Source organism: Buteo buteo, chromosome 5 (genome assembly GCF_964188355.1).
Source record: "Buteo buteo chromosome 5, bButBut1.hap1.1, whole genome shotgun sequence".
Classification (NCBI taxonomy): domain Eukaryota; kingdom Metazoa; phylum Chordata; class Aves; order Accipitriformes; family Accipitridae; genus Buteo; species Buteo buteo.
The window spans coordinates 37,405,478-37,424,041 of record NC_134175.1 but is presented as its reverse complement, the minus strand read 5'-3'; the positions used below and the strand labels follow the sequence as shown (position 1 = coordinate 37,424,041).

At 50.8% G+C, this 18,564-nt stretch overlaps 1 protein-coding gene across 1 annotated transcript in view; it reads left to right on the top strand.

The window, feature by feature from the left end:
- Positions 1–18,106, top strand: part of IGFBP2 (insulin like growth factor binding protein 2) — a 63,911-nt gene extending 45,805 nt beyond the window's left edge. The window contains exons 2-4 of the mRNA XM_075028702.1: positions 11,439–11,662; positions 13,134–13,274; positions 15,510–18,106. Coding sequence (XP_074884803.1) covers positions 11,439–11,662; positions 13,134–13,274; positions 15,510–15,677 — 533 coding nt within the window. The 3' untranslated portion in view covers positions 15,678–18,106. The remainder of the gene's footprint in view (positions 1–11,438; positions 11,663–13,133; positions 13,275–15,509) is intronic.
- The last annotated feature ends 458 nt before the right edge of the window (positions 18,107–18,564 follow it).

Sequence of the window (18,564 nt, the reverse complement as noted above, 5' to 3'; positions counted from 1 at the left end):
AAAATTTTAAAAAGGAAGCAGGAAAAAAACCAAACCCCGAATGCACAAAACCCTCTCCCCAAGGCCTTGTTCAGAAAATGGAGATAAAGCAGCAATAAAGTCAAGTGCTCAATTAAGCCAGATGTACGTGCTTTAAAGCACTAACAGATGTGGCAACAGTGGCTGTAATGAAGTGGAGTTTTATGGACCAAGTGCGATGGAGGCGGGTGCGTGTGCCTGTTGCTTCCTGACGGGAATGGCACAGCAGCGCTTTTGTTCTGGGGGCTGATGAAAGCCCTCAGAGGGTCTGTGGGTGCTCGGGGCTGATGTTTCCCGCTGTCTCCTCGGCTCCTGCCCCCTTGCCCCTGGGATGGCTGCGGTTACAGCGCTTTTCAGTTGCGGTGGTCTGTCTGAGAGCAGTGAGGGTGGGTTAATTATAGCACTCCAGGGCAATTTATCTAATGACAGCCTCCCACCTTAGTGCTCCTGGGAGGTTGCGGTGGCCTCCTTGATGTGCTCCTTCTGCAGACCCTATGCCTGGGGAGTTACATGCCCTTAAATGACTGCCACATTTTGTTTGCAAATTCGGGGGTTCAAATATGCAGCAGAAAGCTGAGATGCTTTCAGCTGCAAGAAGATGGATAAAGGCCAGGTGAAACCTGTTATTCATATGCCGTACAATGCCTGCAATGTACAGTGTGAGCGATGCTTGCTGGAGAGCAGCTGGCTGGGTTTTGACTGGGGAGGCTCGCCTGGGCCACGCTTAGACCATGCGTGTGCAGGGATGGTTTGGAGAAGGACATAAGCCAGCTGAAGCTGTCCGCATTTTGGGGTAAACTCCATGTGAATGTCAATCCTTCCTGAAGCCAGGGGGTTCCCTGGCATTTTCTTGCAGAAGCTCAGTGTTTTAACTATTTGGCTTGTTAACACAGGCATGGGTGGTGTGCTCTAACTTGGGGACCCCCCCACCACCACATACCAGCAGCTCCCCCTTTTAAAGGGCTCTTTGCCACAAGCCCGGGTATCTTCCAAGCCTTTAGGTGGTAGTCAGATCCTCCCACCAGGAAAAGGGTGCTGTGTAGATCAGGTGCACAGCAAACACGCCAGGGCACTTGGTGCTGAGCGTCCTGGCTGGACGTACATGAAATGCTTTCTGGAGCTGTTTGAGTGGAAAGCTGACTGTTGCACATCTGAGCTTCCCTTCCAGTGGTTTAGCTGGCTTATCACATCTGTCTCCATTGCTCTGTGTTTTGTGGTGGTCTGTTTTTTAAGCTTTGCAATGCCTCCCTCCTCCTTGGGAATGCAGCTGACTGATGTTCCCCTTTCTTTTCTTCCTTCCTCTACCACAGTTTTATGACTCTGTCTTCCTGCCTTTTGCTCAGCGGGAGTCTGCATACTCCTGAGGTTGGAGCTTGGGCAACTTCATGGGTGGCCCAAAATACAGAGTCGTTTGCAAAGTGAGATCCAGCCCCTTTTTCTATAAAGGCAAGAGACCAAAGCAATGACAGCAGAGCAAAGCAGCATGCTGCCTTGCACTGCTTCCCTCCCACCTGTGTGGGAGGAAACTTCCCCTTCCGAAGGCCAAGTGACATTTATCTGGCCAGGCTGCAGGCTCTGGAGGTTGGAAGTCACTGAAGGACCGTGAAGGTAACTTGCATTACTTGCATGTGCATGGCTGTTGTATGCCACAAGCAGTTATTACAGATCAGGTGATCTGCAGTAAATTGCTGCCTTCTGGTAGCCTGTCCATGAGTCTGAGCCCTTCATGGCATTGCTGCGTGTGTGCGTGTCATTCAGCAGTGGGACAAATTCGCAAGTCTTAATTTTGGCAAAACTCCCGTTTATTTCAATAGCAGTATTATATCAATAAAGATTTCATGCCTAGAAAGGGGCAGTTGCCTTATTTCAGTAAATGCACATAGTAAGATACATAGTAAATGTGCATAATAAATATACACGCGAGACCGGTTCAGTCCCTTCTCATGGTGTACTCTAACATGAGGGTTCAAATTCAGCTCTGCCCTTACCTCAGAGAAGGTTAAAACAAGGGTTAAAGAAATCCAGCAAAGTAACTGCAAAACTAAGTGGAATACTGCCCTAAGAACAGATGAACAAAGTGTTTTGACATAACCTGAAACAATTGCAAAGGTATTTAGCTTGAACATCAAATGAAAAAAACACAATCTGTGAACAGCTCAACTTGAGGCTTAAATGTAGGATATGGCAACTTGGTAATAGGCCCCATGAGGAGGGAAGGATAATGTATGTGAGTGCTGGAGGCAGCTGGGAGATGCTGGTGGGCAGAAGAGACTCACAACTAAATTACAGCAGCTACTGTCTCTTTCCACCTACACTTCAGTATTCTGGTTTTATTTGGAGGCTTGTGCTTTGTCCCTGGGGAACGCAGGTTCCTGGGGAAAAAGCAGATGCAGGGTTGCCTTCAAAGGCTGGTGCTTGGCTAGAGAGGTGCATGGGGACAGTAGGTCCAGCAGACCTCGAGGTGACACTGGTGGTAATTGCCATTGGGCTCTGGCAGGGTTTCTGAGGAGAAGGTAGGAAGGAATTACTGTAATAATAGTGCATTTTGAAAAAGGCAGACTTTGAGGAAACGCACAATGAAATTTGGGTGGGTGGTGAGGGGAGCCCTGGACTGAGCTGCTGTCTGGAAAATCAACTGTGGAAAAGTGAGATGTTATTTAAAAACTAATAATACAAATGGCTGAACTTCATTCCATTTGCATGCAATAGTCATAATAACCAGAGAAGCCAATGTGTCTGAGAAGGGAGTGGAGCAATACCGGAGATAGGCGAGAGACAGCTCTTGCAGGCAGGGTGGGGCACTGCTCTGACCTTTTGGGGGCTTTAAGTCTTTTTTGCCTTACTTCTAGTATTTTTGTCCTGATTTTGAAGCTTTTTCACCTTTCTGTAGGGCAAAAGGTCAGACTTCTGGGAAAGCTGTGTGCAGAGTGGCCAAAAGGTGTGCAGAAATACCCTGCTGTAGGCTCCTCTGGTTGTGCCCTGTCCAGAGCCGCTTCCCCACCAGCTGTTGATCTTGATGGGGGTTGCGAACAGGCACCAAAGGGCACAGCTGGGCTTCCAGAGCCAGAGGACATCTTTCTGGTGACCTAAGCCATCCGTGAGGAGCCAGAACAGGCAGAGGGCATTGCCAGAAACAACCCCGAGACTATCTTCCCTAGCTTCTCATATGATAAAGACCACAAAATTTCCCTTAGCTACCTGTCCTTGGAGCAAGGTGTCTTGTATTTGGCTAAAGCACCCTATCCAAGAGACACGTTATGTGGGTTTGAAGACCCCAATGGACAGGTGCGAGCATTTCCTCCAGTAGCACATCTTTCCTTGGTGCAGGCTCAAATTGATTTTTGACAGTCTGTCTCCAGCTAACTTGGTCTTTGCTTGTCACTGCCTGCACCTAGAAAGGCAATCATCTTAAAATAGGAGAAGAGTCTGAACAGGTCCTGTATATTATACTTTTTCAAAAAATGTGTGAGGGAGGCAGAAATGTTTAGTGTGAATTCGGAGAAGAGTTTCTTGTTTGTGATTCTGTGTCCATCAATCATCAGTCCTTCATCAGCCTGTTCTGGTGGGCTGCAGAGTGTCACACCTGGGAATCAGCCTTGTTAAGAGTCACAGCTGCTGTGACTCTGCCAGCCTCTGGCTCCCCTTCAGGAAAGAGGTGCAGCATCCCAATGCCAAACAGAGATCATCTGGGTAATAATTAACATGCAGGCACCTTCATGGAGGCTGCAGTAAGGAGAGCTCTTCTGTGCTTACATAGTCTGTAGTGTGGGATGCAAAAGCCCCAATGGGCTTGGACTCGGGGTCAGAGATGAGCCTGTGTTTCCTAAAACAAATGGGGGAAATAAAGGTAATTCAAACACAGCAATAAAACCTGTAGGAAATGAATGATGTGGTTTTGTGGTCTGGTTTTCATTGTGGAAATTCATAGGAACTGAGGATTTAGGAGCCGAGCTTATACTAGAAGTTGGTGCAGGATTTTTGGGGTGTCTGGGTCACCGAAGACCACACAGACACATGTGAGTGACTGGGGAAGGAGAGCAGAGACTTGGCCTGATAAGGTTAATGGCTTGTTTTACTCAGGCATAAGCCCCTAATGGCTAAGTAGCCACTACTCTGGATTTTACAGATGGGGTCAAGGTCAAATCGGGAAGCTGCAGTGCAATTAATTTAAGCTTGGAAGTGTTTTCAAGTTAATTCATTTGGTTCTGCTGGGAAGGTTGCAGCTTTGCAGAGGGCTAATCAGAGAAGTGTGTTGAAAGGACTGAGATATGGTTCACTAACAAGGGGGAATGCTTTTATAGTGGCAGGGAGCTTGGAGAGCCTCACTCAGCAAAACCTTCGCAACATGTTAAGGTCTTTCCCCTGAGCAAGCTGCCTTCATGCACATTGATGTTAAGCACATGTGCAAACCCACTGCCATCAGCCACAAGATGAGACCCTCTGGCTCCTGCGCCTCAGCTTTTAGGTGAGTCTGGAGAGTCTCTGCTGTACGTGGGCACTGGGATGCTCAGCAGCCCCATGCTCGGGGGAAGAAGTGGGTGAAAGAAAAGCAGGATTGCAAGTGGAAGTTGAGTAAATGAGGGGACTTGAAGCGTTCCCCTGCATTTTTGAGGGACCTGAACGGTGTTTTCCCTTGTCATTCTTGGCACGCCGTGAACAGCTGGCGCGGGAGGGAACAGGATGTTGCAAATGACACTTGCAGGCTTGCTGTTGGCAGGAGGAGGGCTGGACCAGACCTTCCCCAGCGGTGGTTTGTGCTCTGCTGGGTCCACACAGAGTGGGCTGGTGATGTGCTACACGGCCCATCAGTCAAATTGTTTTGAAAGAAAGCTAACAAAACAAACCCTGCTATTTTATCTCTCTCCAGCCTGGCTGCATATTTCCATGAAATGGTGGAAACTTACTATTTTTGAGAATTGTGTTCCTGTTTGAGATGTAGTTGGCATTTGCTGATGTGTTTGTAGATATATCGGGAGGTGGAGGAGGACTAATAGGAGACAGGCAGTCATGCAAACACATGCACATGCAGAAACACATAGAGGCAAGCTGTGTTATTGCACAAGCCCTGTATCCTTGGGAAACCAGTCTACAAACATGATTTAAAATAAAAAAAAGTATGTTTGAAGTAGAGCCCAGGGGAGGGGACATCTCAGTCCCTCTTCTTCCCTCATCTGACAATCAGCTCCATTTCACTATCACTTCTGTGCTTGCTCCAGGGTGCCAGAGGAGTTTGTGTGCGATGGGGCACAGGTGCACTATAGGGCACTGCACAGTGGGTAGGAGGTTTTTCTCTGGCTCTGGACCTAGGTGGATGGAGGAGGGAAAGTTGCTCTCTCCAGCCACCAGGAATGGGCAGAGAAAAGAGAGCGAAGCAGGCTGCTGAAAGCTGCGCTGCCCCGAGTCAATGTCCCTGGCACTTTGGAGGAGCATAAAGCATTTCCTGCAGGACGGCTGAACCAAAAGAAGGCACTGGGTGCCCCTTGGATCACCTCTCGGTGCCAGCCACTCAGGGCAGGGAGAGGAGCTTGCTAAGCAACCCCTGGCCAGAACATGCCGTTCCCTCCCCAGTCCTGCCCTCCCTGCTGGTAGAGATGGGCTGAAAAGATCTCACAGCAAAAATAAAGGGTGATGGCAGAGCTCCGGGGCTCTCAGCCCCAGGGTATCCGAATGCTTTGTGGACAGCTTATCGGAGAGGTAAAAGAAGCTCTTGGAGACCGATGCAGGAATTTTCTGGCTGTGGTGTGCAATTGCCTTGCTGTTACTGAGCGAGCTGGTGTGATGAAATAACCCCGGGGAGTGCAGATGGGCAGAGGATCCTGGGAACCCACCCTGAGGAGCATCTTGGTGGGTGGAGAGATGCTCTGACCTGATCTCCATCTCTGTGTCTCATGGGAGCCCATGGTTCTGAGAGACTTGGGAGACCAGCCTTCCTGCCAGCCCTCCCAAAAACTGGGTGGCACAGACACCCCTGGGCTGCCCAGGAATGCTGGCTGTGTGTCCTCTGCAACCAAATCAAGTGCTTAAACATCCACATGTCACCTGTGCAGAACTGAATGAGGCTAAGCAGAACAGGCTCCTGGCTGGGGACAGGGGACCATTAGGAGGTATGGGGGTTGTCGTCCCTATAGTTAAATCCAGAAAGGGATCATGCATGACTTCTCCCCAGTTAGGCCTGTCAATGGGTATTAAACCCAGTCTAGTTGGTATTAAACCTAGTCTAGATGCAATCTTTGACTGCTGAACTGCTGATTGCCAGGAGGAGAGCTGGGGAGGGATTGCCCTGTAATTGTGTCCTTTATTCTGCTCCTCCTGAGTATCTATAGCTGGCCTCCGAGAGAGTTGTCGTTGTGGGGTAGGGGGGCTTCTTCTCTGCTGTACCTCCCTTCTGCATCCCTTCTCCTCCCATCGCCTCCTCTCCTACATGGCCCATTGCTTATGCGCCCTTTGTGGCATTTCCCAGTTGAGGGTTGTTTTTGTTTTTTTTTTTTTAATGCGAAGTGAAGAGTGAAACTTGAGTGGCTGCTTTGGTTTCGTCTGTCTCTGGAGAGCTGCATCCAGCCCAGCTTGATTACACCTGGGGCCAGACCATGTACCAGTGCCCCTGCATTTCCCTTCTGCCGCCTGCTGAGCGCTGACAGATGCTGTGCTGTGGCTCAGTGCTTTTGCAGTTTGGCAGCGGTAATCAGCAAACCCTGGGTCCTTTTTGGGGTAGGGAGGGCCTGGGGGGGACTTTGTTCTTGGCAGCTCCTGCTGTGAGGAAATTGCAATGCCGGTATAATCCCTGCTGGCAAACATTTTCTGAGGTATCCGAGCTCCAGGTCAACAACACCCACACTAGAGCTATTGCACAGGAACCTTCGCCCAGGGCTCTCCTAGAAATACTTTGCAGAGTGATGAGGCAGAGGTCACCGGGGCTGTGGTCAGGGTTTGTCTGCTCTTTCCCCACCTTCCTGCAAGTAATTCTCAGGCCACGGCTGTTGTGCATGTTAAAGGTCAGGTTTAAAGGCTGCGTCAGCTCTCAGGCTGCGAAGGACAAGTGCTGTGGGAGGGAGATGTAAGCCCCGTCCAGCCCAGGACACGGCCAGGACCTGAGGCTAGCAGGGCTCCGGGCAGGGCGTTGAAGGCAGCTTGGATGAAACTTTCTGTGGGTCTGGGACCTTAATCAGCACTTAAACACTGTGCAAACACCCCGGGCAGATAAGCAAATGCATGTGAAACCTCTGCGAAAGCTGTCATCGAAGGAAAGCAAGTGCAGAGAGGGAGCAGCGCTGGAGAAGGCGGCTGTGGTCCTTGGCATGGTGCGTGCTCCCCGTAATACAGGCTGGCCCTTTCGTGCTAAGTGAGTGCTACTGGCTTGATCCCGTCCCGCAGCCCAGATACGCTTCGGGGCTCTTCAAAGGGATAAAGATGTATTTTTAACTTCAGACAGCTGACTTTTTTTCTGTGGTGCTTTTTTTCTTCTTGTAGCTCTGGAAGTGGCAGGTTGTTTTTAAGCCCCTCTGTTTCTCAGCTGTCTCAGCAGAGGTGCCTAGACATCTCGGACCAGATTCCCGAAAATTTCAGTGCTGGAAATTGGTAGCCGCGTTTGAAAATGTTGGCGAGACTGTACAGCTCCCTACAGATGTTAGCTGATGGCTATTTGAACATGCTTTCACCTTGGCCAAGTCCTCGCCCCATTGAAGCCAATGGGAATTTTCCTTGAAAAAGGCCATAAAGAAATCATTTTCTTGGCATGGAGAGAGGTGTTTCATGGGTTCCACATAAGTGTTCAGGAGAACTTCAGCTATCTGCTTTGATTCCTGCCACGCTTGTCCCACCCTGCACAAAGCTCTCTACCTTTTGATCCAAAATAGCATAGGAGATGTTTTCCACATGCCATAGGAAAATGGAAGAACTATAAAACATAATTGTTTTGGAGTTTGGCACCTCTCCGTTCACAGTTATATTTAGTGTGAATTGAAATTGGTCAGCAAAAGGGCATTTGCCAGGATGACAAACAAATTAGGATTGTATATCTGAGGCGATTGCATACCTGCCCATCCCATGCTGGTAGGTTGGTGGGTGGCTTAGCTGGTTCATGGGTAGTCATAAGCAAGTATGCACAGCTCCCTTCTGGGCAGAGTTAAAAAGCATTATCTGGCTGTAAAAGGCATTGTTTGGTTCATGGCATGCTCTGTGTTCTCCTGACCTGAGTCTTGATGTCTGCACTCTTGTTGCTACCCGGCCCATTTGCTCTTTGCAGTGTGGTCTGTCACACCCGATGCTCAGCCTTCTCCCATGCGTGCAGCTTGTCCGTGAAGGAAACGCCGGTGCTTTGCACATGGGGCCAACCTCTTCTGTCCCATCTCCTTTCCCCATTGATTGAGCCATCCCTGCGAGCCCCAGGTCAGGAGAGCTCCTCCTTAGAGCAGCAGTGGATTTGGGAGAGGGAAAAGCTGTGATGGGGCTCTGGTATCAGCCCCAGGTGGATCAGTCCAGCTTGGCAGCAGGGTGAAGGTATAGCTCACTGTGGCTGGCTTGGCCTTGGAGAGAAGAGCTTGCAGTCGATAGCAGCTAGACCTTCCTGGCCTCTGCTCCAGGCTTGCTCCTGTGATGGTGCCCAGGGAGCCAAGACCAATCTCTCCTGTCCCTGGGTGTGTTCATGCACATGGGCTTGCACACTCTGCTCCCATCAGTGGTTTTCTTTGGGCTGATATTTGTTAGCATTGGAAAGTGAGAAAAATGAGCGAAAATATTATCAGAAGCAGGTTTTGTGAATGAATCAGCCGACAAGAGGCTTACCAGCTCGCCTTCATTTACTAGCACAGTGCTTATTTGGGCAGATGTCTATATATTTTAGTTGGAGGCAGGAAGGAGCGAGAATCGATGGGGGAAGGCGCCGCTTCCAGTTCGCTGCTTTTCCATCAGTTTGTACCATTGGTTTTCTGAATTAAGCAGGGCACTTCAACGTGTCTGAGATGCTGCCCTGCTGCTGCGCTGGTTCTGCTGTTGTTGACAGCTTGGTGGGACACCAAGGAGAGGAGCACAAAAGACGTTGGAAGGCTAAAACCCTCCTGTGCAGCTCGTTGAGGATCAGAGTCTGGCCAGCATTGCCCGTCTCTTGCATGGTGCTTTTTCATTTGATCCTGTCTGAAGGCGGCCTCATGGCCTTCTCTTGTCTCACTATGTGTTTCTAATTAACGGGGAGACTGGTGTATAAACAGAAGATTCCTGCTCAAAATATTCCTTGTCCAGCTCCTAGGATGACAGCCAGACGGCAATCGCCAGGCAGCAGCCCAGACTTTGAGCTCGCCCATCTGGCTATCAAACCTGGTCCCAGTTCTCATCTGGAACCAGTATTGAGGAAAGTCATGGACTATGCCAGATTGGTTTTGCCCCGTGGTTGCTTTTCAGTTGCTACCTAAGCAGCTAAAAACCTGCAGACCAAACGCATCTAGCATTTCTGGGAAGTGGGACAATCCCGGTATTGGGAGATTTGAGGTCAAAATGGTGAGGAAGTTCAAAAAGATATTGGACAAATCCATTGAGGGATGGGTCTGTTGGTGGCTTTTAAATCCTGTAGGTCAGATACACTCTTCAGCCATGCAAGTGCTTTTCCTGCTGGTCTGCAGCACGGATTGGGAATGGTCCTTCTGATGTGTGTACCCAAGCAGCTGCTGATGGTCTCTTGTGGATGGCATGCTGGGCTGGGGTGGCTCTTTGATCCAGCCCAGTTGAGCCGTTCTCTTGCCATCAATCCGCAGGCAGCCACACATTTGCTGAGTAAGTTCAGACAAAACTCTTCTTGCAGTTTCTCTTGTGTGAGCCTGGGGTTGTAACACCTGAAAAGAGCTTGAAAAGCTGTGGCAGAAATAAAACACTTACTATTATGATTTTTCACACTCTGTCATGATAGTAGAGCTATGCCCTGATAAAACATGCAGCTTCTGAAAAGGAAATGTTAAAATCTGTAAATGCTCTCCGTGCTTGGTCTTTCAAGAAGCAGGAGAGCGCCATAAATTAAGCATTGTTACACAAGCTAAAGCATTGCTTGCCCTCTGTTGTGCACAGTTTGATGTGATTTCTTTACTTCTGTATAAGTGCCTGAGTTCCGGAGTGCTGGAAAGCTGAAATCAGAGGTGCCAGAGAGAATGCTGATGTTGGGAGGCTGGGTGCTACAGTTCTTCTTTGGCCTATGCTAGAAGACATCTACGTTTGCCACCACTGTAGGACCAGAGTGGCCTAGTCTGTCACTGGTGTGGAACCTGGGGAGCTGCTGAAGAGCTCCCATAAACAGAGATGGATACAGAGACATACTTGGCCTGGGTTATTGTGGTGAGAGGTGATGTGTGTGCATGGGTTGAATCAAAATCTGGGCTGGAAAGGACCTCTGGAGGTCTTGGTCCAAGCCCCTGCGTAAAGCAGGGCCAGCTTCAATGTTAGATCCAGCTACAGTGTTAAATGTGCTTGCTCAGCCAGATCAGACCAAGCACCGAGGAGGAGTCGGCTGTCACCTTCTGGGCTTCTGGAGCAAGCAGGAGGAATTGAGATCTGTCCTCATTGCCACCGCAAAGTCCAAAGGGACTGGTGTCTGCAGCATCGCGACCATTGTGTCCTACTTTTGGCAAGGATCGCTCTCAGAAACGGCACCCAGTGAACTGGGAAAATGAACAAAGCAGAGTGTGGAGGAGGTGAAAAACTTCCAGTGTTTATCCCCAGATTTCTGCTAACTGATTTTGAAATGGCTGAGTTAGCTGGGGGCCATGTGGCTTGCAGCAGTGGCAGAGTTGGGCCCAGGACACGTGGGGCTGTTCCACGGTCAGCAGAAGTGGCCAAATGCAGAAGTAGGTAGAAGCTAGATGAGTAATGTGCTGTATGACAAACGATGTGAAAGATGATACGGCAAGGACGATCCCTGAAATGGCAGGATCTCTGAGGGAAATTAGGGTGGCCATAAAACAGAGGCAAGGTATTTTTGAAAGCAGGCCTGAGAATTTATTTTAGCACATTAATACTGAGTAAGTATTCCTGGAGATACTCTGGGGGATGATAGATGGACTCAAGGTATTGTTACTAATCACTGTGGTTTTAAGTTTTGGAGCTGAAGTACACTTGGCATCCCTAACCCAACTGGACTTCTGATGGGAAAATTACATTCTTCGGGAAGTAATTTAGAAGGTCAAAGAAAAACCAGAAAGAACTTCTCCAGCAGCTATTTCCCCTGCTCTCTAAACTGTCTTTTAGTGTGGTAATAACTCCAGAATGAAAGGATCTATTCTCACCTTCCAGATGAAAGGGCTAATGCAATTTAAAATTTTTGCATGCAAAGGTTTTATGGCTTGGTAACCGGCCATGCTTGAAAGCGATCCAGGATGGGATGAACATGTGAGAGAGCACCTGGCTGAGCATGACCCTTTCCTTGTCTGCCCTGTCTCCTGCAGATAATGGTGATGACCGGTCCGAGAGCATCCTTGCCGAGAACCATGTGGATGGCACCGCAGGGATCCTGAGTGGAGCCAGTGGGAGGAAGCCCATGAAGACAGGCATGAAGGAGCTGGCGGTTATGAGGGAGAAGGTGAACGAGCAGCAGCGGCAGATGGGCAAAGTCGGCAAGCCCCATCACAACCACGAGGACTCAAAGAAGTCACGGCTGTCGACGGGCAGGGTGAGAGGGCAGGGGGGCATGGGGAGCTGACGGAGGCAGCTGTGGGCTCGCCGGGAAACACTGAACGCAAAGCCTTAGTGACATCTGCAACAAACTGTCTTAGGAAAAAAAAAAAAGAAAAAAAGAGAAAGAAAAAGGGGGGAGAAGAAAAAAAGGAAAAGCAAATGTTTGCTTTGGCCTGAAGCTGGGGCTGAACACACCATCTGATGAACTTTGATGTGCTGGCGAGGAGGTGTTATTTTCATTGCAGCTTCACCTCCTGACGGCAGGGCTGGGGAAGGGGGGTCCCGCTGGCTTGACACCTACCTCTGCAGGGGTGTGAGCGTGCCCTTTGCCCACGGACCAGCTTTCTCACACCCTTTTTCCAGAAGCAAGTGCCAGGGGTGGCCCAAGGGGATTTGGGGGGGGGGGGGGGGGGGCCTGCCTGCTGCAGGGTAGCACCAGTCCAGGTTGAGGGGGAGGCCCAGAGGCCCCGAGGATGGGCTGTGGGGCTGTCACATAGCAGGGAGAGCGACCGGAGTCCTCCCTGCCTCTTCTCGCTCTCTGTCCTCCAGTCCTTGGCCGTGGTTTCCCTCTAGTGGGCAGCTTGGTCAAGGCAGCTAGATGGGATGGGGATGGAAAGCCACCCCAAAAGGTCTGTAATACATATCTCTATAAACATATAAGTTATTTATATCTGGGGAGCGTAGAGACGGAAAGGGGCTTTAAAAGAGAGCCCTCATCCCCTCCAAGAACAGGCAAAGGTTCAAAATAAGGTGCAGGCACCGTCAACTTAGAGAGCTCCCACGCTGCTGCTGCTCCTTTGGGGGGGAAAAAACCCAGCATCTGCAAAAGCAGAGAGGTGTGGACTCGCTCTGGCTCCCATCAGGCGTAATTCAACCAGACGGCCTTGGCTGGGAGTCCTGGCTTGGGGCTGCTGTGGAGCAAGAGGGATGCCTCCAGAGGCTGCCTTTCCTGGGCGCTCGCATTCCCAGGGCGTCCCCTCCACTCCCATGGGGTCTCACGTGCTTTGTGTTGCACTTGTGGGCCAAAACTGCATCACAGGTGTGGGAACTGGGCTATGCTCACAGAAACCCTCCTGGTCTGTCTGGATTAGTCCTGCTTCATATCACTTGTCACCACCAGTGGGACCCATGGGAGCATCTGTGAGGCTTCTCCTCCTCTGTGTCTCCAGGGCCTGTGAGCTGGTGTCATGTTGGCTCTTGGCCACGCGAGACATATGCGAGAGATGTGCATGTCTCCCTATGTGGATCTCCACACATCGGCATGTGTGGAAATGCAGCACTCTGATTTTGGCTGCCTGCAGGTGAAGTCGGCAGTGGGACCCAGTAGCAAACCTGTGTCACGAGGAGGTGCACACAGGTGTTCATCCCTACTGGTGTTTCTCCTGTCCAAAGTGTTGACATTGAATGGTCCTATTGCCCTCATTTTTTTTTTTGGTTTTGTTTTCTGCTTCCTGGGCTCTTTGCAGACCCCTTGTCAGCAGGAGCTGGATCAGGTCCTGGAACGCATCTCCACTATGCGGCTGCCAGATGAGCGAGGTCCCCTGGAGCACCTCTACTCCCTCCACATCCCCAACTGTGACAAACATGGCTTGTACAATCTCAAACAGGTAAGTGGGGAGAACCGGAGCCCTGGGGCTGGCTGCACTCGCAGCAGCAGCCATCGGCTCAGCATGCGTCCCCACCGTGTGCAGCCACAGAGGACATGCACAGCTCAGGGCTGGGCTGATCTCACGCACATGGTGCGAGGTGTGGGGTAAACAGCAAATATCACACATGGCACGGATGGGTTTAGTAACACCCAGGTGCATCTGCAGCCATGGGCTAGCAAGTGGAGATGCAAGACCCGTTTCTACATGTGGCTATGGGCACCCCAGAGATGGAGAATCTGTTTAGTTCAGAGTCCCTTCTTCCCTGCGAGAGCTGCTTATCTGTCCAGGTCTATTTTCGTGTGCTTTGAGCCAGGTCTGGTCCTGGCTGGGCCCTGCTAGAGGGGAGAAGCAGGGAGGGGCTGAATGCTGGCCAGTCTCGCAGGTGAAGCAGAAAGCACTGCTCCTGGGGTCAGGAAGGTTTCTAGCACACTTTACTGGTTTTCCTCCACAAATCAAGGCTGGTCCTACAGCTCCAGGAGGCATTCCTTCCAGGCAAGGTGGGTGTTGGGGTGCAGCATGCTTCTGAAAGTATTTATGGGACCCAAAAGGACTCAAATGACTCAATGTATGTCTGAATTCCAGCTTCTTGACTTCATTCATGCAAAACCAGCAGGTGTCAGCAGATGAGGCATGGGGAAAAAAATACAAGGGAAAACCTCTTAGGCAGCAAAACACCAGCTTGTCCAGGGTTGACTGGCAGCTATGGGTGAATAGTACCTGGATATGAGCACCCCTTACAGCCATGTGTAGCTGAGCCTTTGGAGGGGACTCCAGAAAACCTGCTGTTTTCATGGCTAAGCCTTTTTCTCAGGGCTACTTCTACACCTTGCTCAGGAGCATTAAAAAAAAAAAGTAGGATGCTCTGAGATAATGTCCCTCCATCCCTTCTCTTCCCTGTCCCACCTGGACCCTCGCCCTCCACCTCCCCATGGGCTGGCTGGATCCCCCAGCATGAGCACACTTGGAAGGAGTGGATGGAGCAGAGCTGGCGAATTCCCCGTAAGGAGATGAGCTGTGTCTGGGGAACTAGCCTGGGCAATGCAATGATGCATCGTGTGCTACAAAAGAAGAGTCTCTGCTGCTCTTGTACCTGGTAAACAAGTTAGCCTGCACTGAAGGGTGCAGACGGGTGACACACTGGTCACTGCTGCAGAAAAAGAGAGGGGACAAAAACTGCTTTCTCTTCTTCCCCCACCCCCTGCCCTGGTTAAGGGCAAACAAGGCAAAAGTGAAGTGATACCCATTTCCCTCTATCTGGGTTTCCAGAGTTGAGCATCAGCTCCTTTTCGTTTGCTGGAAAGCAGATGCCAACAAAAGCATTCCCAGTTGCTCCCAGCTCCTGTGGGCCAGTGCTCGGGTGGAGGGTGCCTGGATGCACTCTCCTGCTGGGGAGGCTTTTTCTTTCTCTTTTTGTGGTTTTTATTCCCATGAACAAGGCTGCATTTTGACCTCAGTCCAGCTGCAGAAAATGGCTTGAATTCAGCTTTACTGAGTGCATGCGGAGACTGGCCTGCTGAAGTAACCTCTGCGTCTCCCACTACACTCTGTTCAGAGACGTATCTGCTGGGGATGGAGGGATGAGCTTCAGGTTCAAAGTGCCTGCAGCCCTTCCAGGGCAAGAAACTTCTCTCTAACCAGACCAGGCTGGGGGGGACAGAGTCCAGGTCCAGATGCACCATGGTCTTTACCTCTGTTCTGAGACAGAGTGAAAGCCTGTTTGGAAACATGTTTGTGTCTGGCTGTGGGAGCCTTGCTCTCATGTTTCAGTTTGTTTAGCCCAAGTGGCAGGTGAGAAGAAGGTTACACAGCTCCTCTGTCAGTCTGTCTCATCCCTCTTCCCCCAGGGATTTTTGACTCTGTGGATGCTTTCATCCACAGTTCACAGAGCGCGACGCATCTCAGGGACAGTTGTCCTTGTGGTTCATTAAAATCGGCTTCTTATCCCTGGCACAGCCCCTGGGACAAGAGGTCCAGCCCTCAGCCTGGACTGCTGGAGCAGTGGTGCTGGTACAGCACAAACCCTGGGGTGTCTGAGTACAGAATCCCTGAATGTTGCCTAAATCTAAACTAATGCCAAATTGCTGGAGAAACCCCAGCTCTCCCCGTGTTTGGGCTTTGGGCTGGTGGGGCTGGGAAGCAGGTTTTGTCCCCCTGTTTCCTCAGCTGATGCCTGCCCTGTCCCTCTCCGTGCAGTGCAAGATGTCGGTGAACGGGCAGCGTGGCGAGTGCTGGTGCGTGGACCCCATCCACGGGAAGGTGATCCAGGGTGCACCCACCATCCGCGGGGATCCTGAGTGCCACCTCTTCTACACAGCCCATGAGCAGGAGGACCGGGGAGCACATGCCCTGCGGAGCCAGTAGACGGACGTGATCCTGCTCGCTGGAGGCGGCTTGCCGTGGCCCCAGTGCTGGATTTTTACATGGGTTTCAGCGTGTCTCTTTAGGCTCTGGAAGAGACTAGGGTTGGGTCCTGCGTGCTGCCCTCCTCCCCTGCTGCCCAGCTCCTGGGGAGGGGAGGGATAACAGGAGGGGAAGGGCGGTGGGGGGGTTGCAAGGAGAAGGGACTGCTTTCCTATAGTCTTTCACCCAACGTAAGCCAGAGAACTGGTGTTTTTTGCTCCTCGCCCCGCAGCCTTGCCCTCCCTGCTGCTTCGCGGCATCTTCCTACACCCTCCAGCACAGAGCGCCGTGTGCTCCCCGACACCTCCTGGGGACGAAACCCCTTGCCATGGGCAGGAGTGGGACAAAAAAAACAAAGGAAAAACCCCACCCTTTCCCCCTCTTTCCCTCCCTTCCCCAAGACCAAAGACTGTAAATACTGTCGCCTGCCTCTTGCGTCCTGCCGGTCCCCTGCGCCCCAGCCCAGCCATCGGTCCTGGCATGGGATGCGGTGTGGGAGGGAGGGAAGGAGGAAAGTCCCTGGCTTCCCAGCTGGAACATGCTGGTGTGGTTGGGATGCATCCCCCAAGGAGGCATTAGTGAGGGAAAGGGCTAAGGATGAGACAGCTCCCCCCACCCCAAAACACCCCTGTGTGCTTCCCTTCCTAGCTGTGGGGCACAGCCAGCCTCACAGGGACCCAGTTCCAGCTGCTGGTCTGGGAGGAGGGGGCCTTTGGGTGATGGCGAAGCTAAATGCTTGATTTACTAGGGGATTTGAAGGGCTATTGCCCAGTATTTCTTAGGATCAGCTTATGCTGAGGGAGCTAAAGTGAACTTGCTGGGGCTGGGTGGAAGGATGCCTGTGTAGATTTAGAATAACAAGCCAGAGAGTCTCTCTTCCTCTCTCTCTCTCTCTCACACACACATTCATTCTTTCTTTGTTCCTAGATAAGAAAAAACCCATCTAAAACCTGCACTCCCAAGCAGCTGCCCTTGTCCCTCCATTTTTGCTTGGGACTGGAGTGAGCATCTGCTATTCAACACACACTTTTTCTTTTTTTTTTGTAAGTGAATTACAGTATATATCTTGCTTTGTAAAGGCCCTGACACACACACACACACCTCTGCCCACACACACATTTGTATAGATTAAATCCAAGCGATTCCAGGCGCTCTGAGGAGAGATGTCTCTGCTGTTATTTCACCTGTCGATTTCTTTCTGTACAGAACACACCGAAGCTGAGAATAAATAACTTCCCTGTCGCCTAAGCAAGGAGATTTTATTATTTTCTACCCCCACTTTTTTTTTTAATATTGATACCATTTGCAGAGCAATTGCAAAAATCCTCTCCTTACAGAAAAAGCCTCAGGTTTTCCTTAAATGAAATTAAGGGGGGGGGGGGGGAGTAAAGCATCTCTCAGTTTCTGGAAATGCTTCTGAGTAGCAAACAGCCTCCAGATCCCAGGTCCTCTGCAGGGTTAGGTTGAATAGGGTGGAGGAAACGGTTTCATTGGTGAGTGTGGGTGCTGGCTGGGAGCGCCCTGTGCCTGCATGGTGGGGGCCAGGCAGGAAAGCTGCCTGACCGTGGTCTGCAGGGATGGGACCAGACCCTGGAGACTGCCAGCACGCCCCAGAAACACAAAATGGTGCTGCAGAAACATCACATTGGTGTCCCTACTGCTGATACCCCCTCATCTGAGGACTTTGGTCCAGAGAAGGAAAAGCAAAAAGCCCAATAGGCTCTGGGGGAAGGGGAGCTCTGGAGCTTTTTTTGTCCCCCTCCTCCCCCTTCTTGGCCCCACATTTCAGATCTCAAGTGGGAAGGGCACAGGTGGTCTCTGCAAATTAAGCCCTTTGCACATGACTTTGGATGTGGTAGTGGAGGAGACAGGGAAAGAACCCCCTTTGGAAAGTCAGGGGTAGGGGTGTGTGCATGTGGATGTGTATGAGAGGGAGTGAGAGTGCATGAGAGAGAGAGAGAGAGAAAACACACCTGCATGCAAAGCCAAGTAACTGTAAAAATTATGCTACCTGTTTTCTGTTAACATCTGAGGGTGTTCTGCTTTTTCATGTAAACCTTGCACATGCTGGCTCTCATCTGCAGTTTGTACTTTTTGGTTTGTTTAGGAATCAGGAAGTTTTCTTTTGTGTTTTTCTTTTTTTTCTTTTGGAAAAGCTGAGCTGCATAAAGTTGGAATAAATTAAATGGGATGCCAGAAAACTGTCATCTTCACCCTCCCCACTTCTCTGTTCATAGGACACATTTCTGGATGCATCACACGCAAATTTGGGCCTGTTCAGCTTTTGTGCTGGGGGTATTGTCAACACTGGGCCCAACAAGTGGCAACTGGAGTTGGGCTTTTCATTGTTACTGGTCCCAGTTCTATGAGCAGGGAGGAACGGGTGTCACTTGCCCACTGGCCTGCTATGTTCCTCCTCCACACATGGTACCTTGTGAGTCTGCAAAATGCAACTGTGCCCTCAAGTTCTCTCAAATGAGTGTCTGGCCAGCACATGTGCAGAGACCATCTCCCTGCCTGACAGCAGCTAGATTGGGTGGAAAAGGGTGGTTGTGTCCTGCTGTGCTGGGCAGAGAGGGTGGCAGCATGAATGCCCTCTCCAGGTCCAGCGTGATGCTCATGAAGCTCCCTGAGTTGCTGAGAGGCTGCATGAGAGCAGTGGTTTCCTGCTCCTTGAGCAGGGGAGCAGCTTTGCGAGGTCCCTCTTACCCGGTGCGGGGACCTCAGGGACCCTGGCAGATGCTTGGGCAAAGGCTACAAGGAGAAGGAAGCTCTGCTCTTTACAGCTTCCCAACCTTGGTATTTCAGGAGCTTCTTGAGTTAGCAGTTGCATCTAACTGTGCTGTTT